The 25885-nt window shown below is 40.3% G+C and overlaps 2 protein-coding genes across 6 annotated transcripts in view; one reads left to right on the top strand and one right to left on the bottom strand.

The window, feature by feature from the left end:
• Window positions 1–312: 312 nt before the first annotated feature.
• LOC111867151 (vacuolar fusion protein CCZ1 homolog) lies at window positions 313–13187 on the bottom strand. The gene is made up of 10 exons (XM_023856729.2): window positions 12947–13187; window positions 11631–11728; window positions 9450–9543; window positions 7736–7948; window positions 7264–7439; window positions 4753–4896; window positions 3460–3608; window positions 2492–2768; window positions 1944–2071; window positions 313–551 (listed from the first exon to the last, which is right to left on the bottom strand). Exons 1-10 carry the CDS (start codon window positions 13019–13021, stop codon window positions 496–498), a joined length of 1410 nt encoding a protein of 469 aa, XP_023712497.1. The 5' UTR covers window positions 13022–13187; the 3' UTR covers window positions 313–495.
• Window positions 13188–13281: 94 nt separating this feature from the next.
• Window positions 13282–25885, top strand: part of LOC111867153 — a 79597-nt gene continuing 66993 nt past the window's right edge. Inside the window, exons 1-3 of one of the 5 annotated variants that reach the window (XM_023856736.2) lie at window positions 13282–13414; window positions 13785–13863; window positions 23173–24512. In XM_023856736.2, coding sequence (XP_023712504.1) covers window positions 24330–24512 — 183 coding nt within the window. In that variant the 5' untranslated portion in view covers window positions 13282–13414; window positions 13785–13863; window positions 23173–24329. The remainder of the gene's footprint in view (window positions 13415–13784; window positions 13864–23172; window positions 24513–25885) is intronic. The other 4 variants (XM_023856735.2, XM_023856734.2, XM_023856733.2 and 1 more) reach the window with 4 other exon arrangements.

Here is a 25885-nt window from a genome sequence, read left to right as displayed (position 1 = left end):
CGTTCATCTTTAATCGTGTACACAGTGTACACGAGAAAGTACTGTGATTGTGAAAAACATCAGTCTTCATATTTTGGTGGATTTAAATGTTTGCAGCCCCACTGGTTATAAGAAAGTGATTTTGGTATGCCATCAGTCTTTCTTTCCTTTATAACATTTTTGTTTCTAATTCTATCCCATTTTACTTTTCCCTTGTACTTCTCACACCTTACATTCTTCGTCGGGATCTTGCTTTTGCTTATTTTTATACGGGTCCAAGTTTCAGCTGTATATATTAGTACCTTAATTTGTACAGTAGTTATATAATTGGTGTATTCTGTAAAATATTTATTTTTTAATAACAACACATTTACATAGTAAAATGGATGTATGATAATTACACCAAATTTATAGTACACTTGGAATGGATGTTAAAAGTACACTAGAATTCACATAATAATGTAATAATGTGCCATAGCAACCCTCAAATTAAAGTTTCACTAACTGGCCATCACTTTAATCGTGGAAGAATATGTTATGAAGCTGAGTGTCACTTAGCCTCTTCACTTCATCTGAAAAAATAAAATACAGTTAATTTAAATGACATTAAATCCTATGTACAGTTATGAACTTGTAAAAATGAATAATAACTGAGTCATATTAAAGTCCAAAATGTTTTTGAATTAGAAAATACTGTACCTTAATGCTACAGGTACAACCTGTGACCAGCTGAATACAGTAAAAACGGCCGTATACATCACTCCCATATTTCTGAAATGTGACTGACAATGCTAGGGCCTTGTACTGGGGATCATGAGAACTGCAATTGCTGACATTCATGGCAGTCTTAAGTACATATAAATCTTACAGTAATGGACCATTTTAAGCCACGCCACAGCTCAAGTGGTTTGTTGCTGGCTTCCCACCGCTGTGGCATGGGTTTGATCCCAGGTCTGGTCAAGTGGGATTTGTGGTGGGCAAAGGGGCGCTGGGGCGGGTTTTCTCCGAGTACTTCGGTTTCCCCTGCCAATCTTCATTCCACCAAATTCTCCATCATAATCACTGGCGGCAGGCTACAATAGGCCAATCAGTGGCCGCTGTGCTGAGTGGACCCAGTTGGACTCCACCCCCCACTAAGCAAATTAAAAAAAAAAGGACCACTTGGGAGATCTAGATATAGATGAGATAATATTTAAATTAAACTTACAGAACTAGGATGTGGGAATGGATGAGATTCAACTTGCCATTACAGCACTGCCACCAGCAAATGCAGATGTCTTTGTCATGCAGAAGTCACCAATTTTTCCATGTGTACGTAAAAATCAACACTAACGTAAAAACGTGGATAGTTGAAATCCATAGTTAACAAGCGACTGCTGTACATTAAATTTACAGTGTATTCAGTTACAATGTCTTCTAATATCAGAAAACTGTATTGCATAGATCTGGAGATGTGGAAGTTATAGAAAAACTATTCATGTTCTAAGTCTAGGAACCTTGAGCTTTTTAATATAAAAATGTTGCCATGCAAACTGGACAGCAAAATCTGAAAGGACGACAGACTCACGATGTAAGAGAACCAGATAACCAAGTAAGTTGGCTTAAGCCGTAACATTTCACACCTGTATTTGGGAGATGCCTGGTTTGAATCTCAGCTAGGACACTTCCTATCCTAACTTGACTACTTTTATGTTCCTCCTTAGTCCCTAGAGGAAAATGCAGCAATTGTACCTCAGATAGGTCATGACCATTTCCTTCTATATCCTACCCAATTCATCATTCATTCACCATACCACCATTTGACACTATATTTTGAACTACTGACAGTGTCATTAAATAAGCTATACATTAATAAACAAACAAAGACGACACAACATTTGTCCACACTGTGACTTTCAAAATATGTAATGTAGACTACTTCTCTGCTGTTCAATGTACATACTGGCTTCCTTGAATATTCTTACCATTTATTTCTATGAGGTTGGCATTCTTTTGATGGATTACAACATAAAATTCCCGGAGATTGGACAGTTTGCCCACAACCCAATAATCACTCATCGTCTTCAGTATTATTTCTCCAGTTGTGGACATTCTGAGAAGAAATTAATTGTATTAACTGTACAGTTCATGAAGAATGTGTGAATTACATAACACCTCTTGAATCTGCCATGCCCCCTTTGCTAGGGTTTTATCTGCTGCTATTTTTCTACTGAGTGAATTCTGAATTTACTGCAGTCAAAACAGAAATGGAGGAAGGCAACTGAAAAAAATCAACAAATGTATATTTTGACAAGCCACATGTGAAGTTTCTTTGCTTTTGAGTGACAAAGAAAATTAGTTTACGTACATGATGGCAAGAGCCCATCACTTGACAGGATTAGCAGTGGAATACAGTCAATTTCAGTTCAAGTGATGGGATTGAGAAAGAATGTATTAATCTGCTTTGGAGAGAATTTGGTCAAGGCCATGCACACTTCAATAAAGGAAATGAAATGATAAGTGTTAACTGTACCTTGTTTTATCAGCATTGATATCTGCAAGTAACCGCAGAACTTCTGGAGTTACTGCAACATTACCACTTCGTCTGTTGTCGAGATGCACTGTACTTTTCTGAGCCAGATTAAGTTTATTGAAGTATACAAACTTTGGGCTGGGATCCACAGAATTTGTGCTGCTGCTAGCAGCTTGCCTGCTGCAATGTTCCGCAACTTCCGATACTAACGTTGTTAGATGTGGTCCCAGGAAAATATCCAGACGTTTGAAGAAGTCAAGATTCAACTGTAGGGAGCCTGCGATAATAAATAGCACTTTGTTTAGGCTAGGTCTTTAAATATTTTTGATGATCATATGTTACAACAAACAAGATTATTGTATTGGAAATTTTCTATTGTCTTTTGAGTTTCTTCAAATGAAACATTTTGGAAAGTGAATGCGCTTCTGTCATCAGGTGGTTACTGGCCCAGTAACTCTCTTTCTAAAGGGCCCATCTGTACTGGAATATTTCTATCCTTACACCTGATGGTAGACCAGATTCGGTTTCCAAAACACTGTGTTTGAAGTAATTCAAGAACGTCCAAAAGGATGGTTAATTCTATTGTAAAGTTATTTAATAAAGGTATTTATTACAAGCTTTTCAAGTACAGTGTGCACAGAATTCAACTGGAACTTACAAATCAGCCTTTTTGACATGTAATGGGAACCATTATCTCTATACATGAGAGTTCATTGAACATAGGATGCTTCTCTGTGACATTGTCTACTCAAGGTGTGATGTACCCTCAAAGATGTTTTACACAGCACGAACTTTTCTCCAGATATCATGAATTCGGAATTTATCATCAATGCATGACAGATCAAAGGCAGTTATAGTGTAAGGGCTGGTTTGGTTCATCCCTTATTCTTTCATTCTACATTATATGATCAAAATTTCTTCATCTCTAATAGCAGATACTATTGAGAAGCAATATCTGATGTGCTCACCTTCAATAAACATACACACAGTTGCACTAAGAGCTCTGTACACAACCAGATGATACAGTTCTGGTGTCATGTCATTATTGATGTAAACCTTTGGAACTTTCCAACTATTTCCAGAAGCATCTTGGAGGTTTGGAGGACCTGTAACAAATCTGAAGACACAGTATTCATGATGTACATCTGTATTTACAACAACCAGAAAAATATAGTTACAAGATAGCCCAAAATGTTCTTAGTGAACATTCAGAATGGTAAGATGTGAGGTTCTCATTATGGTGACTAAAGAGACCAAAGTGCTGAATTAAAAGACAAGTACAATTACAACACTCAGTTCCAAAGAGTTCTGAAAGTAATGTATTACACTCAAAATTACTGTTTGTCAATTTTGCCCATCACCTAGTATTCTGAAATAACACAATATTTCAGAAACTGGATCTGTTACTGCCCTCAAGTGACAGGTAAGCAGACACCTACGCAGTTAGGTCCATTAGAATCCCAGTTATTGAGATCAGCTCTGTCTGAAGGACCCAGTTGTAGAGGTGTCCCACCACCTTCTCATCTGAGATACAGAAAGAGACCAAGTTTTTCAAGTGCTGTGGTGCTTGAGAATACTAGACAATGGACAAAGTCAAGAAATGCAATAATCTGGAGTGTAATTCCAGTAAGTTGCAGTAAAGTGGTAACTGACTTGGGGGTTTCTGTGCCGTCTAAATACAGTGTTTTTCATTGTTCCTTTATTGGACACAATTTCACTATATGTTTCAGCCTAAATGGCTATCTTCAGGTGTACAGGTTGTTGCAGTTCAGGACTCTGCTGCTCACTGTAATGCGGTTTTCTTTCCGCCTATTGCAGTAGCCTCAGGTTATTTTTGGTTGTGTGGGTTGCATGTGGTGACTTTTGGTTTTGTTTGGTTTGCTGGTTATGGCTGCCTTGAATGTTCTTGTTGTGTGCTGGTCACCCATCATAGTTTCTTGTTGTGGGTGTTTTCTTGACGTCAGTTGTGTTGCTGCCTCGGGTGTGGGGTGTGTTGTGTTTGTCTCCTGTAATGTTTTGAATATCAGGCTATGTATCCGTGTTGGTGTCAAAACAATAGGAGGAAAGAAAACCGCGTTGCAGTTAGTAGCAGAGTCCTGACCTGTACACCTGAAGGTGGCCATTTAGGCCGAAACATAAGGTGAAATAGTGTTCAATAAGGGAACATCAAACATCATTACACTTAGATGGTGCAGAAATCCCTAAGTCAGATCTATACAGTGCAACAGGATGCTGAAACATAATATTAAGTGGTAACTGACCTGCCATAATGAGAGCTTGAGAATGGTGATGTAGGATGCCTTGGCATAGAGCCACCCTGAAGCTCTGTCTCCAGATGTGCAGGTAAGAGACTTGTGACCAAGTACCTATATATAACTTGCATATCTTCAGGTTCTATGCCAGTCCTGGAGAACAATTTAATGAGTACTTTCCATATAGAAAGCATGGCCACTTACAAGACAGATGTTGAAATAAGCTCTAGTCTGGCATGAATAAAAATATTTAGCATGAATGTTGCAGCCAATCACTGAAATTGAATATTAAATGAGGGAAAACCTTAGACTAAGAAACATTAAATGGGATTCCACTGTATTCAGAACTGTACCATGGAGCCTTTCTTCTTATACATACACGCCTTTCTGTTTTATATATATATATATAGTCAACTCTCGATTATCTGGGGGCGAATTAACCGGTTTGCGGCTTAACCGGGGCTACTGGGCTTTTTTGAGGCTTATATGTTGCTTAATATTCATTCAATTTTGTTTCACATGGTGAGTTGTAACACTATTTTCGCACTAGTCTGAACCAAGCTCTGCATTCTTTGGTCATGTTAAGCTAACACAATGTTCTAGGATAGGGGTGAAAGAATGCAAGGATTTGTGGAAAGTTTCAAGGACAGATACACCGCCCCAGTTGGTCTCTTTGTATCGATCTTCAAGTGCGTTAGCGAAATGTCAGGGTGTAAAAGGAAGCATGTTGTGTTAAGTATTCAACAGAAACTTGTGTGAGCCGGGCTTCGAAATGTTAAGCAGTGATGAAACCGTAAGTTCAGTGGGGGTGCAGCCAGAAGAGCAGGAAGAAAGTGAGAATGAGGAAGAGGTGGACAGTGCTGCTAATAAGAAAATATCACATGGTGCTGCTCTTAATCATTTGGAATCCTTACTAGACTATCTTGAGAGTGAAGAGAACAGTTTATTAAGTGACAAGCTAATATTACGTAGGTTTCATACGGATATCTGTAAAAAGGAAAATGCCACGAAAAAGCAAACAACAATATTAATTCTTTTAAGTGTTAAGTGTGAATATTTGTAAAAAGTGTTGGATGTTGTTGAACACTGTGATTGAAATAACTAATTCACACTTCAGTATAACGTAAAAAAAGTATTAAATAGGTCATGAGATGACATAAAAATGAGGTTGAGTAAATTTGAATACAGGTAGGCCTATAGTATTATGAAGGTACAGTATTACAGTACTACTTTTAATAACATTTGTCTTAACTGGGTTTTCGATTAATCGTGATTTCCATGCCCACCATTATCCCAGATAATCGAGGGTTGACTGTATATATATCATCATCAGTAATCTGTCAAGACGACAGGTCCACAGTCTCTTCCAAAACAATTCCTCCACTTAATGCAATCTAGAGCTTTCTCCTTCAAATGACAGTATCCTCTTCTGTCCCCAAGGTCATCCAGCATCTTCTTACGTCTTCTTCGTCTTCTTGTCACTTCTATCCACCCCTCTATCTTTCCTTCGATAACTTCTTTTAGAAGGCAGTTTCTGCGTAAAATATCACCAATCCAATTAGCCTTCCGTTTTCTTATTTCGTGCAGGATATTCCTCTGCTCACCAACTCTAATTAACACTTCTTCATTTCTCACATAATCGGTCCAACTGATCTTCTCCATCCTTCTCCAACACCACATTTCGAGACTTTCCAAATGTTTCTGATCTACTGCCCTAATTGTCCATGTTTCAGCCCCATACAGAGCTATGCTCCAAATTTAGCATCTCACTAGTTTCTTCCTCAAATTTAAGTCCAATTTCCTGGTAAAAAGATTCTTCTTCTTGCTAAATGCAGCTTTTGCCATGGCAATCCTGGATTTAATTTCACTAGTACACCTTCCATCATCTCCAGTTGTTTTTGGTATATATATATAAATAAACACACATATGTGTGTATGGAGTGTGATTATAGATGGGGTATAGATTGGAGAATGAATTTACTGACCACTTATACACACCACTCAGAATTACAAGTAACTACAGCGCTATCACTAATCTCCACAGCACCCTTTTCCAGCCTGCTGTGTCTTCACCAGCTATTCCCTGGCAATGGCTTCTAACAGTGGAGATTCTTCAGCTTGTTGCACTCAGGTTCTATGTCCACAGTCTCCCATGCAGAACTCAACTGACAACTATCAAGTGAACCATATTGCCATCTCTTCTCAGTCTCCCTTGCAGAGCTCAACTAAATTGGTTGTCCAAATTCTCTTCTTTATAACTTCTCGGTGCTGACTGCATAGGCAACACTGGGTTTCTGCTACTGCATGCATAACTGCTGCAATGGGAATGTGTTTACCCAGCTGTTGCCCAGAAACGGGTCTGGTATAACTGCCCATCTCATGAGTGTTGCATAGCAATAGCTATACACACTACATTATACTACACATATATCTGTATTAAATGACCCAAACATGAATTGTGAAATTGAAAAACTTTCCTGACTTTCATTACAAAGAGAATCTTATGGCCTAACCACTTACCAAACTAACTGATCGTTGTAGAGAAATGCTGTTTGTTTCACTTGAGCGAATGTTGCTTCTATCAGATTAACGAAGCACTGGACATGAAGAAAAGTTTGTTTATCAAGAGGAAGAAACTGGATACCCTGGAATACGTCTAGGATATCCGAGTGGTTCAGCTTCAAAGTAAGCAAGTACTGAAACAAAATAAATTAATTTGTGCAGAAGTGTTATTTATACAATTCATTATTGCTAACTTAACTGTACACATCATGCAGTTGATTCTTCTGACAAATTAATTCTGCCTCCACACTTCAACCCTGAAGATGGAGGCAGAATATTCCTCCAAAACGTTGGTATCCACATGATGTCACAAGTGTTTATATCATGGGATGCAACCAATCCAGAAATGTGAGAATATGCACTAGTTACAGACTTGTTGAACTGCTTCTGCCTAATGAAATGTAAGAATAAGAAAATACTTTACTCTCACCCTGGAGAAGAAGTGGTCTAGTTTTTGTTTGAGATGTGTCACATCAGCCCCACTGCTACTAAGAATAGCAGTGAAGGAACCTTTGAAGAGACGGAACATCTGGTATGACTGTCGCAAGACAGCAAGGTAAACGTTGTCTTGAACATCATCACTTTGATACTCCAAATATTCAGTTCCATCCTTCACTTTGGTCACAAATGGAATACTCAGTGTCTGGAAACAAGGACACATGAGAGACTTCAATTTACAACATTTATAAAAATGTTTACTATCAGTCATATTGTCATGTGCATAACCATGATTCTCGATGGGGTTTTGGATTAGATATTGGATTTATTGACCATTTATACAATCATGACTCATGACTAGGCTTTACAGATCACTGGCACAAACAGACTAGTGTCCTCAGTCTGTTACAGTCTCCACTAGCCGTTTCCTGGTAATGGATTTTAACACAGGGACTATAACAGGCTCACTGAATTATACATTCCAAATATCACATGAAGCCTTCTCTTCACTGCCTGACTATCAACTCATTATTCTTGCTTCAACTGTCCTCCTTATAACCCCTTTGCATGAAGCGAGTAGAGTTCCTCTGTTGCACTCATGTCTGCTGGCAGCCTAGTAGTGGTTGTTTGTCTCATTTGTTTTGTTCTCACTGCCTAGCATTGAGTCTACATGCTATGTTATTTTTGTTCACTATAAATGTATACAATGATCTGCACAATTTCTGTTGGAGGAAAAATTGCATGTTGGCCAGCTGTTTCAAGTAAATTCATGTTAATTTACAGAATACTGACAAAAACACCTCTAAGGGTATGTCATACTTTCAATAGGTAACCTTGTAGAAAAGTATTGTGTGTCCAACAAGATCTCTGATATGAATTTGTTTCTTGTTACATGTTAAAAGTGGGTTCTAGCAACTCTCTAATGAAGATGTAATGATCTACATCACTGTCTGCTAATGATGCACCCTCGAAAATGTCTCAGATACAGTTTAACTTGGACAGACTGCAGCAACATAATCAGGAGCTGACTAATAACATTTGAAGGTGACAATATTACAGGCAAAATGAGGTACCATTTTTGATCTTCCACAAAGCTCTATCCTCTGCACCTAGATGTCAGTGCATTCACAAAACTGTGGAGACCTCTGGTGAATAAGAATGGGAACAATTTGAATTCACCCAAAACTCCGTGGCCTGTAGTCTGCAAGCAAACTATACTGACCGAGTGACTTCCGCTTGTCGGTAAAGTTGGTGCCAACTTTAGCAGATAGAGAATGTCGCGTGGTCAACGCAATGGATCCCCATGGCTGTTAATCTCGGTTTTCTAGACCGGAGTAGCTATTTCCTTGAAATAGCTCCTCAATTATCCTCACGAGGCTGAGCAGCCCCTGTTCCAGACCCACTACTTCTCAGAAAATCTGGTAGCGCCAGGAATCGAACTCAGGACCTGTGGATCTGTAGCCAGGAACTCTGACCACTATACCAGAGGTGGTCTGAAATCACCCGACCCAACTGAAATATGCTGGATGTGCTAGAAAACTGGGCACCATAACTCACCAAAGTGGTGCCCGAAAAGAAAATTATTTACAAAAATGCCAGCCATTTGAGGCTAAAAGCTTAACTGACTTAACTGTTAAAGTATGGCATTAGAAATCAGCCAACCAAACCACTTCTGTCATTCTATGAAACTGAAGACATGTGATTACCATGACCATCCAGAATCCTTGTTCTGCCTGATGATACAATTGCCTCGTCTTCTGTGTATGCAGTGCATCACACAACTGATCTGCATTGAAGGTACTGAAACAGCATCATGCACAGGATGCACTTCAGACTGTGGCACTGTGAGATGTGACACCATGTAACCTTGTGTGTGGATACCAACACATACTGCTTCCATCTTCAGGGTTGAAGTGTGTAGCTTGAGGAAATGGTTGGGTTATACAGCCAGGTTGCAAGATAAGTGATAACTTAGATCCAACTAAAGATGGAAGTGGCATGTCATTCCAAAGCTTTGCTACCTACATACAAGACTATGCATTGTCACAACCTTGAAAATCATAATGTTAACAGTTACTAAGTTGCAAAAACTTGAAAAACTATATAGTGTACAGCTCTCATGCGACTTTGCTGTGACATGATCTTATACTGAACAGTGAACCAGAATTTCCTCAACTTACGCATGTTTTGTTGCATTCATCCTCTTCATCCCAGTGGTTACTATATGTACCACCTGCTTTAACATAACAAAACTCTCTGCCCACAGAGTATATTTATGTGTTCCATATGATTCTCACACAGTAAACATGGACTGTTTCCCTAAACAGCATTAACTGGTTGGGCTTTGTAGAGGAGACGTAATGTGTTTCATGTGAGGTACGAAGTGAACTCTGCATTCTGCCCACACAGCATATTTATGTGTTCCATATGGTTCTCACAATAAACATTATTTCGCCAAACAGCATTAACTGGTTGGGCTTTTTAGCGGAGACGTAACATGTTTCTTGTGAGGTACGGACTGAACTCTGTATACAGCCCACACAGTGTATTTACGTGTTCCGTATGGCTCTCTCAATAAACAGTGATGATTTCCCTAAACAGCATTAACTGGTTGGGCTTTGTAGTGGAGATGTAACGTGTTTCCTGTCAGGTACAAACTGGATCTCTGTATTCTGCCCACACAGTGTATTTATGTGTTCCGTATGGTTCTCACAATAAACAGCGATTATTTCCCTAAACAGCATTAACCGGTTGGGCTTTGTAGCAGAGACATGATGTGTTTCCCGTGAGGAATGAATTGAAGGTTTATGTACTATTTAAAAGAAATTCAGTCTTTAAAGGGTTAATGCAACTATGAACATGACATGAGTAGAGGCTCATTTGTAATGCATGCACAGACATCACGTGACTGTGCACGAACAGACTGTCGTGAATGATATGGACCAAGGTTGCAACTTCACAAGGGGTCCTGTGAGCGATCATATCAGCAACACAAGGTGAGCCATCTTCTACATGACCAGAATTGTCAGCTTTAGGGAAGCTGATGTGGAAAATATGCAGGAGTTGGTCAACTTGCAAGGCAACTGTACAACAAAAGATCAACTGGAAGCTGAGCCTCATAAAGAGAAGTAGGAGAAGTCTTGTTCATTTATCGAGCCCATCAAGCCAAGGTTTTTGCTGGGAATTTTGAGCTCTTATTACATCACATTCTTCAGCAAATTAATGCAATCAAGACTTTGGGAGAAGTTCAGGGAAGAAACAAAGTTGTAGCATGTTTGGGTTGCTACAAGGAGCCTTACTGAGAGAAAATGAAATATGAAACTTCACTCTTTTTAAATATATTAATTTTACTTGAAGTTTATTTAATGATGGTCTGTATTTTAGACTATACTGCAGTGAATGGTAGGATGACTTAATGAATAATGAACTGAAAAGGATGTGGAAGGAAGGGTCATGGCTCAACCTGAGGTACCATCCTGGGATTTGCCTGGAGGCATTAATGAAAATCATGAAAGACCTCAGTCAGGATAGCATGTGTCCCAGAAGAGATTTGAACTGGTCACATCCACAACACAAAACTGAAGTGTAAATGCCTACGCCAAATTGTTCAGAGACAAATTCTTTAAATACAATAAAAATATGAGATGTTACACTAATGATGATTCTATACTCTCAGAGAAATAACAGTAATAATTAATTTCATAAAGAAAAGTGAGGCTTGATATATGCGTAAGAACAACTCCACTTAAATCATTACATTTATATATGAGGAGTTCATTTATAATGTAAATTGAGGGGCAACCGTTGTGTACCATGTCTCATTTATTCGAGTATGTATGAGTAGCATCGGTTGTGTGCAACTAATATGGTTGAAATGTGGCACTTACTCTGTGAATTTAATAATTGCTTCACTAAGTCCAACATTTTTCATCTGCGTATCAAAATCAGTCTTTGGCGGATAATAGAACAAAATCTTTTTATCCTCCTGAAAAAAGAATTAAAATAATTAATGTCAATAAAGATTACCTTTATAAATATGCTCACCAATATTGACAATGGTTTGACACTACATGTATTTCATAAGTCATGCTCAGCAGGAATATATTATCTGGATATTCAGCAAAATTAAACACCAATAATTTAAAGCATACATACTGCATGTCCACTTCTGGTTAGAGTTGCTGAATGCCCTTGGTAGTTAAATGGGCCACCTCTGTTTGGCACATATTAAGTGCAGGAATAACCATGGGACAGATGGGACAGAGAATAAAACAAATATTGTGTGTCATACCAGAACATGTCACAGCAGCTATCATGTGAATTTACTGAAGGCTGTGCATATTGGACATACAATATGTGTGTCCTAAACCACTGATACATTCAATTTCTTCTGGGATGTGATACCATGTGTTGGTTGACAGGTACTAAAGTTTTGGGAGCATGTTTCTCCATAACATCAGTACCTCTTTATCACACTATTACACTATATGGTGTCACATCCAAGAATACTGTAATTTTGATATATGATAAATATGAAATATGATAAAGCAATATACCTAGACTCTATTACATGTTATTAATGAAATCTGTCTAAAGGTAGACAGGGCAAATTAAGTCTACATCCATGTCTCTTTATAGGAATGTAGGGAAAATCAAAACATGAAGGCAAGATGATATGAAGTTCAAATACTTAGGAATAATAATTAGAAATAAAAAATTATAATCTTCTATGGCATAGTTAATTGATTTTAATTTTATACTTCAATAAACATAATTTAATTTGAAGAGTATTATCTTCTGGGACTTAACGCCGTGTAGTCCGTTGAAAGGCAACCTGTTTCCACCCTGGTATCCTGCTCGACTTATTCCACCCCGAAAATGGAGGTGATATGTTCTTCCGAAACGTCGGCTTTCAACGGACTACACTGCATTATATCCCAGATGATAGTACTCTTCATAATCACCGCTGTGAGAACCTCAAATCCTACATAATTTCATAATACAAAATCCGGTTTTTTCCTTATGACAAGGTGTCTGTTGTGGTCCTAGAGAGTTCATTCTAGTGAAAAGCATGAATGAAACAATGCATTTATCACAGGTAACATGTACACTGAGAAGTGTTCCGTGCACGACTGTTGATGCACAAGTAATCTTACTGTTTGGATTCTTAGTACAGAACATAAAAAACCACTTACGCACTCACCTCTCCTTCCTTCTGACCGAATGACGAATTGTAAACATAGAAGTTTTGGAGATTTATCTCGGATTTTGATGTCATTATTCCATTTTCGACATACACAACATTTAAATTACCCTGCCGTGAATTACGCAGGCGATTAGCTCTAACTACGTCCGCTTTACGAAATACCACAACGATTCACGAACAAAAAAAAATAATCAGCTGATAATGACCCCCACTGCCATTACTAAAACGTAATGCGGATATATCTGGCTCGACAGTGCCGACAATATCTCCTCTGTGGAACAGTTTCACGATTTGCATCAAAGATGCCTCTACTTGTCCAATTGTGAGCATTCTGAGAGCTACCATCTACACTCACTAGTGCCTGCTACAACGAGATGGAGGGTGTGGGGTGCGACGGATGAAAAGTTTCAGAACGACTTTCTTTCGATTTACGAACGTTTTTCAGGCTTCTCTTCGCATGTTACGGTAAGAAAATCTTGTTAAGTAATCTGAATTATACGAGAATCGCACATTTCCTGTATTTAAGAGAGTCATGTTACTTTCTCAAAAGTTTTAAATATAACTTAACACGAAATGCGTCTCTCTTACTTTCCGAGGTGTTATTTCCATTCCACCCGGCTATATTTAACTCCTTGCATTGTAGAGCCCATAGAAATATTTAAGAAATTTCGAGATAATCGTTCTCACAGAATCGACAAATTGCATTCAGTATTTCCTCATTGCGAATCACTGATCCCATAACTGTGGGACCTGTGTTTTATGTGTGTTGTGAACATAACAGTAAGACATATATTATTTCACACCGATTTATAATACATACTCTTTTGTTATTCAGTGAAATTACGACAGAGATCTGCCTGAGGTAGAGCTTTGATCTTTTGATTCGACTACATATTACATTACGACCCTATTTGGTGAGTATCTTCATTTGAAATATCGCTCCAGTTTATGTTGATAAATATTTTACTTAGAATTTAGAACTCTCACGTTAAATTCTGATGAAGTCTGAACCTGTTTTGAACTATTTTATACTAAATTTAAAATATTTTAGTTTAGCCGGCGTGATATGTGGAATACACATGTGCATTGTTGCGTGTGTTGCAGTTGTAATGGGAAGATAATCATTTCAAGCGTGCAACAGGAAGCTGTACACGTTTTATTTTTAACCTCTGCCTGGCAGTACTCCCTATATTTCTGACTATAAGACAATTGCTACTGTTGGTTTAATTTCACCCAAATACTTACAGACCTATATATATCGTCATGTAAATAGCGCAAATGTTGGTAGGATTGGAATACAACAAATGCCTTTGCTCATCTCCTTTCATCGTGTTACGATCTTTTACGTGTTAATTACATACGTCGTTCAGTAGTCATGTCTTCCTGAATTGTACGTGATCTCATGCAATTCCTTCTTTGTCGTTTACGCCTCGGAACCATAACAAGAATGACCTCAAGAGGAGCGAGGCTTTGGATCACTGGAAATTACTAAACTTTTGTATGTCTCTGTAAGGAAGTGCGTTCATAGTAGCCTCTCTTCTTGCCTCTCTGCTGTTTTGCAGAGTAGTAGTTTTTACGTAAAATTTCGATAGAGAAGTGTGTGTATGTTAATACCATTGCAGCATTAATTAATGTAAACTATCAGTGTAATAATTTAAATTAAAGTTTAGGTACATATTGTAGGATTTGAGGTTCTCACAGCAGTGGCTATGAAGAGTACTGTAATCTGGGACACAACACTCTGTAGTCCGTTCAAAGTAAACCGACGTTTCGGAGGAACATATTAACTCCGTCTGCAGGTCCGAAGAATAAGCCGAGTAGGAAGCCAGCGTGAAAGCATGTGACAAGTAGAGCCACCTGCTAGGCGTGTCCCAGAAGATAGTACTCTAGGTACATGTGCTCCCTGAATAGACCGGAATGAAATAAGATTCAGAAGCAACACGCCGTTAATGAAGATGGGTAGCGAGATAATACGGTCGTGCCATATTTTGTGTTAGATCTTCGTGAGAAGGCAAAAGTCACCCGGCTGGTCAAGAAATTATCCGCGGTTTATGGAACTAGAAATTTCATTGCCGTGGTAAAGAGAACCCTTTACTTATTTCTGTTGTGAGCCAGTTCAATCGAATCTAAGCTTTCATACCAAATTTCATTAAAATCCTTTTAACAACTACTTCACATCAATTCCTAGAGCTACAGAAGTGATGATAATGTTGATAATTAAAACCTAATAGTTTACTTAGGAGGCACGCGGTAACGTAGTTGGTTGAGGCACTATGCTACAAGCCGGAAGATCTCGGGTTCGTTTCCTAATTAAATAATTGACCTAATGCTTCCAGCTGCAGTATGGCCCTGGGCTCGACTCAGCCTCTGACAGAAATGAGTACCAGGAATCTTCCGGGGGGGGCTAAAGGGCGGCCGGCGCGTAAGGCTGACTACCTCATCGCCATCTGTGAGCCTCGACGTTTCACAACCCTGTGGGCCTCTACGGCTTCTTACAGGGATAGGTTTACCTTTTACCCAGTCGGTTTATGGATACCGTAGAAAACAAAGTAAGGAACATACGAGTGCAAGACAACGTGTTAACCTGACAGGAACAGATACCCACGTTGCCTTGTTTAGGAATCGCAGAATATCAAGATGTCAGTAATGCACGTGCTTGCAGGAGCTGTACTGCAAGATGCGATAGAGTGCTGTGGGGTTGGGCTCGCGCTATTACAGGGCAGATCTGAGAGTTCTGTCTGCACTTTCTGCAGAAAGTGAGATAGCCAATGCACGTATCTGATTCTCCGTTTTGTGTTGCACTGTCTCCACATGCTTGTAGATGTGTGTTTCTTTCTAAGTCACACTTAAACTGCAGTGAGTCCCTGATTTCAAACCAAGTTTCGTCAAAGTTGGTGATAATGGGCACAGGACACTCCGGTACTCAAGTGAAGATATGCTGACGCTCTATAGGGCCAACGGGATGTTAATTATAGGTTATTGTTAGAATTGCTTATGTACTACACAGTCCGTCAACAATGCAACAAAATTTTCCTTTTTTCTTACACTTTCAATTTCGACACAGCGTGTTTCGGCCCTAAATGGCCATCTTAAGGTGTCTTTTGGCATGGTAAGACACCTGAAAATGACCATTTAGGTCCGAAACACGCTGTGTCGAAAATGAAAGTGTAAGAAAGAAGGAACAATTTGTTGCATTTTTGACGGACTCTGTAGTACATAAGCAGTTTTAGAGTTAGTAATGCAACAGTATGCTTCAATACAATATTGTAAGAATCTTTAAGTATTTAATAGCCATTATATGGGTATATGTGATGACGAGTACAGCTGTTGTCATCAGCGTTTCAGTGGTTATTCGGGAGAAAGGTAATCCTAACTGAGGTTTCTGGTGGTTTTCTTGAGACCCTTCATTCAGATACTGTGCTAGTGCTGTAAATTACACCACGATCGATCCATTCTGCGTATTTTCCAGCTTATTGTTCGTTAAATATCGCATCTTTCGACACTATTGAATATAATCTTAGCAAATGGAAGCTTCTTTGAACTAAAAATACAAATTCTTCGACTCCGAACGCAGAAAAATCGCAAGAAGTTAAATTAAGTAAAACTATTTTAAAATGTGTCCCCCTGTGTTTTATTTAAGCACCACACCATTCAAAGCATGGGTGAATGAAGAAATAGCTCTGCGGATTCGTAGCCACGTCACTAGATAGAGTAGAGTGGTTAGCTTCACGTCCCGACCGCTTTATCCCCGGGGGAAGAGCATGCGGTGCCCATTAAACAGGCTGGGTGGGCACCAGAGCCGTTTCTGACACTGTGGAGAAGAGAGTAATCACTTTCTCCTGCCAGGAATTAAACCTCGATTCCTTGGTCGTCCAGCCCTTAGCCTACTTTGTGTAGCGACTGAGCTATCCTGACTTCTGAACAACTCATGTGTAAGCAAATAACGTGTAGTTAGCCTAGTTTATGTAGCGACTGAGCTATCCTGACTCCTGAACAACTCATGTGTAAGCAAATAACGTCTGATGTGTTTTTAGCTATGAATGTATGTGTATGGAAATTAGCGTTGTCTAGAAGTGACACACTGGTGTGTCCGGGGTGCGGGGTACGGAACCAGCGGTCGACTGCAGACGTCCATCCCATGATCCATCGCCCTAAAATAAACGCCATGCGCGGTGCGGAAATCCCGCTGACGGGAGGCAGCGGCCGTCATGATGCCCCCTCATCTGGTTGGACCACTGAATTGCTTCCCACAGAGCACAGGCAAAAAATCATTGTGTATTCATTTTGTTTGAGTTTATTGTAATTTAACGATGTTGCGTGTAGGTCATGGGCATAGGGGCCGGGGAGGAGGCAAGCCAGGCATTGCATCACCTTCAATTCATTAAAAAAAACCAAAGTAAAAAAGGTTGGAAATATACCAAATATTAATACCAAGAAAGAAAGCTGCATAATGGGGAGCTTCATAACTTGTACCCTTCGCCAGGTATAAGTAGATTGAACATGTCAAGGAGAGAGACCACTAGGAAGACCAAGACGTAGGTGAGTGGATAGTATGAAAATGGATCGGACTGGATTGATCTGGCTCAGGATAAGGGCCATTGGAAGGCTCTTGTGAACACGGTAATGAGCCTTCGAGCTCTGTAAAATGTTGGGAAGGTCTGGCGACTTCTCAAGAAGCGCTCAGCTCCATGAAGTTTGTTATTAATACCAAGAATGCCGGAATAACGAAGTCGGTATAGCGATTGGCTAAGGGCTGGGCGGCGGAGGGATTGGAGTTCGAGTCCCGGAAGATGCAAGATTTTTCTCTTCTCCACGTCGTCCAGACCGGTTCTGGGGCTCACACAGCCTCATATACAATGGGAAAGAGGGGCTTATTTCCCCGGGATAAAGCGACTGGGGCCTGAAGCTGACAACTCACCTCCAATTAGTGCCGAAATCAAGAACACGTGGATCTATACATCCATTCCTCCACAGGTTTTCGTGACGTAATGTTTAATTACTTAAGCACTGGGTTAACGTTACCTTTTTTAGTAGATTTATTAATATCAAGAATTAAAATAATTAAACATATTTTTGTCCTGAATACTTTATGGCAACAAGTAAAAATAAGCTGAAATGACTTAAACATAAATGTGTAAGCAAATTTTCGTGCTGTATCCGCTCCCCCGTTGCTAATGATCCTGGCTGTGCCCATGGTTATAGAGCAGGTTTGGGCAACTGCTATGGTTGACGGCCGTGAGACCGGCTCACATAATCTTCATGTGCCACATTGAGCAGGTTGGCATATCGTTAACGCTGTAGTCTCGTATTCAGAAGGTGCCCAGTTCTGATCTCGACAGGGGCACCGTCTGACCTAACTGAGGTTCTTTATGTTTTTCTGTAGTCCTTCCAGGCAAATACCAGGATAAAACCATGAATAGGCTACGACAGCCTCCTTTCAAATCCGTTTCAATCTGCTGTTCATATTATCATGTGTTAGTGACTAGGTACGGGATTTGAATTGGTAATTGAATTTATTGTGCTCTTATAAATCGTAGCTACAAGCAATTACATATAACGCTCTCGTTAATTCACACACTCGGCTAAGTGTGCTATGTCTTTACCAGCCATTACCTGGTAACGGATTCCAACAGTGTCCTCTGCTTCCGTGCTCACGTCCTTACCTGCTGGCGACTGTCTCACAACTATTGTATTGTATTGTATTTAGAGAGGGTGGGTTTCCCCATGCACTTAGACCAACTGTTGGTTCATTGTGCGTCCCGCTATAATATTCTACCAGTCTCTATTCCCTACCGGTACTGGTGCGTGCCATCAGTCACGACTAAGCCAGCGAGTTCGGCCTCTACTGGCTCAGCGGTATCTCGATGCTTCCCCCATCTACCAGAGACGTTAGAGACTACTGTTGGGCGGGAAATGTCCTGAATTTGGCCCAGTGGTTCCCTTGGGACATGAGGTTCTTTTACGTGCCGTAAAGCTGCGACACGGGACCCACGGCTTAAAGTCCCTCCCGGAGGACTTGCTCCCTGAATTTTTCCGCCCTTAAAAATTCCACGACCTCCGCCGGGTTTGAACCCGCGTACCTTGAGTCACGTGGTGGGAACGTTACCCCTAGACTACGGAACTAACTCATGACGGCAACTGTCCAATCTCACCTCAGGATTGTTCACTGCTCAAAGTCAAAGTTATGTTACGACCCACGGCTGCTGGCTCTCACTATATAGCCTTGGCACTGACTTTGTTGAGAACCCCGTTTCCAACAATGTCTTTGATTGTTGCTTGCGTGTCTGTTGCCACGGAAATGTGTTTACCCAGCCGTTGCCTTAGAACGGACCATGCAATCATAATACTATATTTATTATTCTCTATATGGTCTAAATACTGACAGGGTCGTAAAGTAACACAAACTCCATGGCCTGTAGTCCGCAAAAGAACTATACCGACCGAGCGACCGCCGCTTGTCGGCGAAGTTAGTGCCAACTTTTGTGGATAGAGGGTGTCGAGTGGTCAGCGCAACAGATCCACACGGCCGTTAATTTCGGTTTTCTAGACCGGAGCTGCTATTTCCTTGAAATAGCTCCTCAATTATCCTCACGAGGCTGAGTGGACCCCGTTCCAGACCCACTACTTCTCAGAAAATCTGGTAGCGCCAGCAATCGAACCCGGGACCTCTGGATCTGTAGTAAGGAACTCTGACCGCTAGACCGCAAAGGCGGGCCGTAAAATAACACACAGAGAGAAAATTACGGGTCACTATTCTTTTATGGATATAAAAGTACGAATGTCGAATTCATGTCTTAATTAGAGGAAATTAAGGGATCATAATTAACATTTCCAGTCTTCTTCCTCCATTCACGGCACAGGCAGTGAAGCTTGTTCTCGCTTCACACACTCATTCCTCTTTTCCTAGGCTCTCCTCGTATCGGCTTGCCATTCCATTTATCCTGCAGAAACTGTCACGCGTTCGTAAAGGCCGAAACTCTGCCGAACAGCACATAGCTAAGGACGCTTATTTTATTAAAATTATTTTAAGCTTAGATTGTATTAAATTAAATTTTATAACGTAAATGAACGCAGAAAACACACAGTTCGATTGTTTTCTTCATATGTTACTGGACGCATGTTTGTCAGTGCTCTTATATCGCTTAATGCCCTCGGGAACTAATTTTTCCTACACCTAATATAACCTGTGGGAAAGGTTAGAAATGCATACAAGATTTTGATTTGGAAACGTGAAAGGAAGAGTTTAGCTTAGAGATCTAGAATTATATGGGAGTGCAATGTTCGAATAAATCTGAAAGAAGGATATTAGGGAGTGGATTGGACTGAGCTGGCTCATTATATAATAGAGTGGAGGGGCCGTGTGTACAGTTCAGTTCACTTTCAGGGTCTACAGAAGTCGGAAAATTTCCTGACTATCTGAACGACTGTTAGCGTTCCAACAATTATGCTCCATGTTAACCAACTGGAAATTGTAATGGGACGCGTTGGTTTATGTGAAGTAGGAACTGCGTTTTAGCCAACTTTCCTCATTTTGATAAAATAAAAGTAGGATTATGAGATCACCTTGCTGTCTGCCTGTCAGGTGTATTCTTATTAAAAACTCCTCGGGGCGTCTCATTTCAGTGCCTACAGCATGACGGCCGGGTTTCGATCTCCTGCAGTGGCATTTAAAAAATATTCTCAGCTGTGGCTGTTCTTGGGTCCAGTCCAACTTCTCATGTAGTGGGTAGTAAGGTCACTTCTCGCTAGAGCGTACTACTAACCAGACATTTTCACAAATGCCGTCATGAAATATGCTGTGTTCCTCCTTCATAGAGAATTGCTGGATTTGTGGCTCTCATAGCGGTAACTATGAAGGGTACGGTCCTCTGGGCTGTAACGCCGAATAGTTCTTAAAGAGCCCGACGTTTCGGAAGAACATACTGCTTTCACCTTCAGGGTCGAAGTGTGAACAAAGAAAGAAGCTTGAATAATCAGGCGTAAATCTGAGCTGGTTTCTTGTTTGTCCTAATCTCCGACCCTGAAGATGGAGGCGACAAACGTCAGGGCGTTACAACCTCAGTCTGATACAGAATTATATACTGAACGTCTTAGTCAAGGAAGCTATCTTGATTTTTCAAACTGACGTAATCCTAGCCGCACTATGGCCCTGGGGTCGATTCAGCCTCTAACAGAAATGAGTACCAGGAATCTTCCTGGGGGGTGGTAAAGGGCGGGCGGCGCGTAATGCTGACAATCTTACTGCCATCTGTGAACCGAATGTCTAGAAAATGTAGGAGCCTCGACGTCTCACATCCCTATGGGCCTCTACGGCCTGTCACAGGGATATCTTTGCCCTTAACGTCGTATTGAATTTGGTAGGACTCTCCGTGTTCGGAAGGTCGCAGGTTCAGGTCTAGGTCCGGAAACCATCTACCCTCAATGAGGGATTTCGTGTTTTTCCTCAGCTCACCAGGAAAATGCCGCAATAGTACGTAAAATGATGCTATAACCACTTTCTTCCAAATCCTCTCCAGTTCATTGTGAGCTGCTGACAGCGTCGATAAGCAAGCCAAGACCACACCGAGGGAATGGTTAAGGCCTGGCCAAAGGAACACCCTTGCCTTCACAGAACATGTTGGCATCTAGCTACTTGAGGCCCGGGCGTACGATGAACTAAAATGTCTAAGGAATCCAAAATAACCTGTCTGTACGTAGGCATGTCACATTTCACGGAATGCGGCGCGCTTCCCACTCTTCTATCCGAAAATCTGTCGGGAACTTTTGGGTTTTTTCTTGTCTTTGGGTTAAATTTCTTAACAGGAAACACGTAAAATCTTTATTATATGGTAACATAATCACACATATATGAAATACGGGAATATTTCAGAATTTAATTTCTGGGGAAACTGTAACCAAAGGAAGCGGATTTCGTTGTTAAATTTGGGGAAGACTGAATTATGGAAATTTAATTTTATTCAATTTAAGGGCTATTATCCGCCGCTTACTTTTAGTAGCACCAAAGATCAATCATTAATGTAGGAATGTAGACTGAGGGTGTTTGAGAACAGGGTGTTGAGAAGAATATTTGAACCGAAGAGAGATGAAGTGACAGGAGGTTGGAGAAAACTGCATATTGAGGAGCTTCATAACTTATACTCTTCACCAAGTATAATTAGAATGATCAAGTCAAGAAGGATGAGATGGGCAGGGCATATAGCATGAATGGGGAGAAGAGGAATATATATATAGGATATTGGTGGCAAAGTCAGAAGGAAAGAAACCACTGGGAAAACCAAGGCGTAGGTGGGTGAACAATATTAAGATAGATCTTAGAGAGATAGGATAGGATGGTGTGGATTGGATTTGTCTGGCTCAGGACAAGAACCAGTGGCGGGCTCATGTGAACACTGTAATGAACCTTCGGGTTCCATAAAATGCTGGAAAGTTTTTGAGTGACTGCACAATTGACGGCTTCTCAAGAAGGGCTTAGCACTGTGAAGTTAGTTAGTTAACACCAAAGATCAACTTTTTTCTATCCTGACGTATTAAGCTTTCTGGCCTGTTACCATTTAGAATTAATTCTGAAATTCTGAATTTTACAGACAATTGTTAGGATTCCTTGGACGGTTATCATCCCTATCACAAAGTCGCTACCTACACAGAACAACCCAAACAGAAGAAATGTAGACAGATATGCCTCGAATGGGATTCGAACCCACGATTCCGGTGGTTGAACGAGTGAAGGCATTTCACCAACTTTTTTTGTGGTTTATTCTACGACGCTGTCAGTACGTCAGCCGATGCAGCGTCGAGTGGTAGGATGATTGGTAAATAATGAATTGAAAAGGACGTGGAAGAATGCGGTAGTGACGTAAGGAGGTACCGTCACAATACTTCCTGGAGGGACTGAGGAAAACCACAAAACCCCCAGTCAGGATAGGCGATGTTCCGGCCGAGATTCGAAGCAAATATCTCCCGAATACAAGTCAGAAAGCTCTCGATTCGTGCTAAACGTTGTTGCATTTCCACCAGACTGCACGTCGTCATATACCAGAAGACCCTGATCTTGGTACCGACGTGAGAATCTCGCATCTCACATACTGACTTTTCAGACCCATATTGTGCCAAGGCAATTAATTCGTGGAGCTATGTTTCCACTTCCCCATACATTGTCATGGCGTGGTGCTTAATTAACATAAATCGCATGTAACTTGTTTTAAACTGCGTCGATCTGATTTCAGGTTCCCATTTTCAGGAAAGGACCTTGTTCTGAACCTTCGGCATGGGGGTGAGAAGAGAGTTCGCAAAGAATGACGCAATAAATGAACTGACTTCATGCGCTCGTTTGACTGCTGTCCGGCGAATTAAGTGAAGTGTGCAAGAAGGTGAAGTGAGGACTCCAGAATTAGAAGTACGATACTTCGAATAATATTAAATTCTGAGGCAGTTACATAGAAGAATTCCTAAGATTCATTTCCGAAATATTAAGAGTTAGGAAAGAAAATTTGCGCATGGAATTACACTATTTTCAGAAATCTTATCCGTGAGAAGCATTTATAATTTTCCAGAGAACAGAGAGAGAGAGAAGACGTGGTGTGTGTGAAAGAGGTGATTTAACCCATTATAAATTATTACACAAATAAATAAGTGAATAAATAAATTAATTTATATTGGAAAGTTTGCGAACTTGTTTGAGAAGTAGAGACGTTCTGATAACGATGCATTTGTATATTCACTACGTGAAAAACTGTCCATATTCGTGGCGTTAAAAAACTCTGTTCACATTTTTTAATAGTAAATTGTTTTAAAAACACTTGGAACACCTATTTAACACTGAATCAAAATGTATATTTTCATAAGATTTTGAGATCTCCTTTTAAAATTAATATAATATTGTAGCCTGTTTTATTTATAGTGTCGCTGTGTATTATAATAATATAAACTCAGATTTTATTTTTCCCTAATTTACGTGGCTTTGAGTACCGGAAATGAAAACACGAAGTTAGAATCCTGCACACATAACCGGTTGAATTTATAATTATAAACATATATTTAAATAAGATAACCAATTGGGAATTCAGATGGAAGAAGTTTTGCTACACTGTAGAACTCTCTAACTAGTTTGTTGTGTTATTGTTGCAAGTGACGTTCTGTAAAGTGTTGGGCTTGAAATGGATTTAATGTCGAGTCAGACATCAAAGTTCTGAATATAAAAACACAACAAGAATGACAATATTAGAAGTCTGATGCCAAAGAAGCAGCTGCAAAACAATTACCGAAATGGCATACAACAATTGTCTTTAACATCAACAGTTATTTACGTTACAAGGCATTCAAAAAGAAGAATTGCAACAGTGTCTTATTCAAGTTAAGTTGATTCAAAGAGTCATACGAGTAAATGAAGGTGTCAGTGTTGCCATCTACCACAGCAGTGATGAATGATAATCAGCACCATCACTTCACTGGGCCCCCAGATTTGAGGCGGAGTTACACAAAATTGGATTTCACAGTAAACAGCCCCAACAGCGGTCGGGAGAGAAACAGCTATGTCCGACAAACATCTCAACAGCACCATCACCAGGTACAACTGATCTCCTTGTGTTGTGTTTGGTGTTCTCTAACGTGTATGTGTTACTAAACACTAACTGTTGTGTTGGGCGCTGTACGGTTTGCATGCTACTACAGCCAAGTGGGATAATCCACAGGGATAAGAATCAATATGAAGACATTGCTCCTACTTTCGTAGCCACGATTGGTGGTTCAAAGCCGCTAGAGAACGTGTATTATTTTCTTGAAGAAACCAACATCGCAGTTTTATTTATGGAAATGCTATCCACAGCGTAGTGAAAGTTGATAGAAATAGGTGACGCCCGATTTTCGACGAAGTCGCAGGTTTTTGGTACCATTTGAATGGCCCTTATTTTTGGAGCTAGAATGTCCATGTTCTCCGTTCACCGACCTCTGGTGGATACATTCTTAAACACCAAATAATCGTATGGCTAAAGTTCGTCCATTCATCCAGGGCTAGCGAAGCACATTTTTAGCATACATAAGCCTACAGATGCGCACGTTCATACAGAGAGAGAGGGAGACAAACATATTTTTCCAGAAGCCGCTCTTAATAGTCAGGAGGGCTGAAAACGTGTAAATCCGTTAAAATACTGAGATTGAGTTTCTTTTTCTTTTCCTTCACGACCACCATACCTCATCATAGAACGTGTGTGTAAAAGTAAATGACTAACAATTGTGATGCAAGTGTTAGGGGTTCATAGTTCGATCACCGGCTAAATTGGTGTGCAGTTTTGCACTTTAGAAATACGTAGAATACTTCCGCGTGTTAAACAAATTTAAGTTATTAAGTTCCCCTACCGAGCAACATTCTCATGGTCACCTTATGGTTGGAGATCTGCCCTGTGAGTGCTCCCACATCAGAAATGGAATGTATGCCTTTGCCCTGTGGGGATATGCCACAAAGTCGAACAGACCGTACCTAGGGGCATTATAGTTGCACTGACAGAAGAATTGTTATGCTTGATGGGGATAAGAGTTGCTGGGAGGGGAGGGCCCTTTCGCCCTCTGCACTGTCCTAGCCGCAACTTTTATCTGACGCTAGTAAGGAGGTTGTGTGTCTAGACCAGTGCTTCTCAACCGCCAGGCCGTGGCCCAGTAGTGGGCCCTGGCATCAATTATACTGGGCCGCGGGACGCTCTTCTGGAATTTGTCGTTTTCATTTTCTAAGCATTTTTCATGAATAAATATTTTATAGTGTAAATATTCTTAGGAGAATAATATTTGTGTCGAGAAGCTCAGACACAGAACATCTAAATCTGTACAGCAAATGTCAGTGACCAAGCCGCATATTTTTAAACATGGAAGTATTCATGAATGATCGGGAATTTTCAGATATCCAAATCTTTCAACATTCGGGAAAGGCAATACCGATGTTTATGACCA

Source organism: Cryptotermes secundus, unplaced genomic scaffold (assembly GCF_002891405.2).
Source record: "Cryptotermes secundus unplaced genomic scaffold, Csec_1.0 scaffold448, whole genome shotgun sequence".
Lineage (NCBI taxonomy): Eukaryota > Metazoa > Arthropoda > Insecta > Blattodea > Kalotermitidae > Cryptotermes > Cryptotermes secundus.
Note: the sequence above shows the minus strand (reverse complement) of the source record. Positions and strands in the feature narration are given on the sequence as shown.

Coding starts and splice junctions, on each gene's coding strand:
- LOC111867151 (XM_023856729.2), bottom strand. CDS start 13,021: ATGACATCAAAATCCGAGATAAATCTCCAAAACTTCTATGTTTACAAT. Junction 7,949..9,449: donor AAGGATTCTGGATGGTCATG/GTAATCACATGT, acceptor CCTTGTTTCCAG/ACACTGAGTATTCCATTTGT. Junction 2,769..3,459: donor TGTGTGTATGTTTATTGAAG/GTGAGCACATCA, acceptor TTATTATCGCAG/GCTCCCTACAGTTGAATCTT.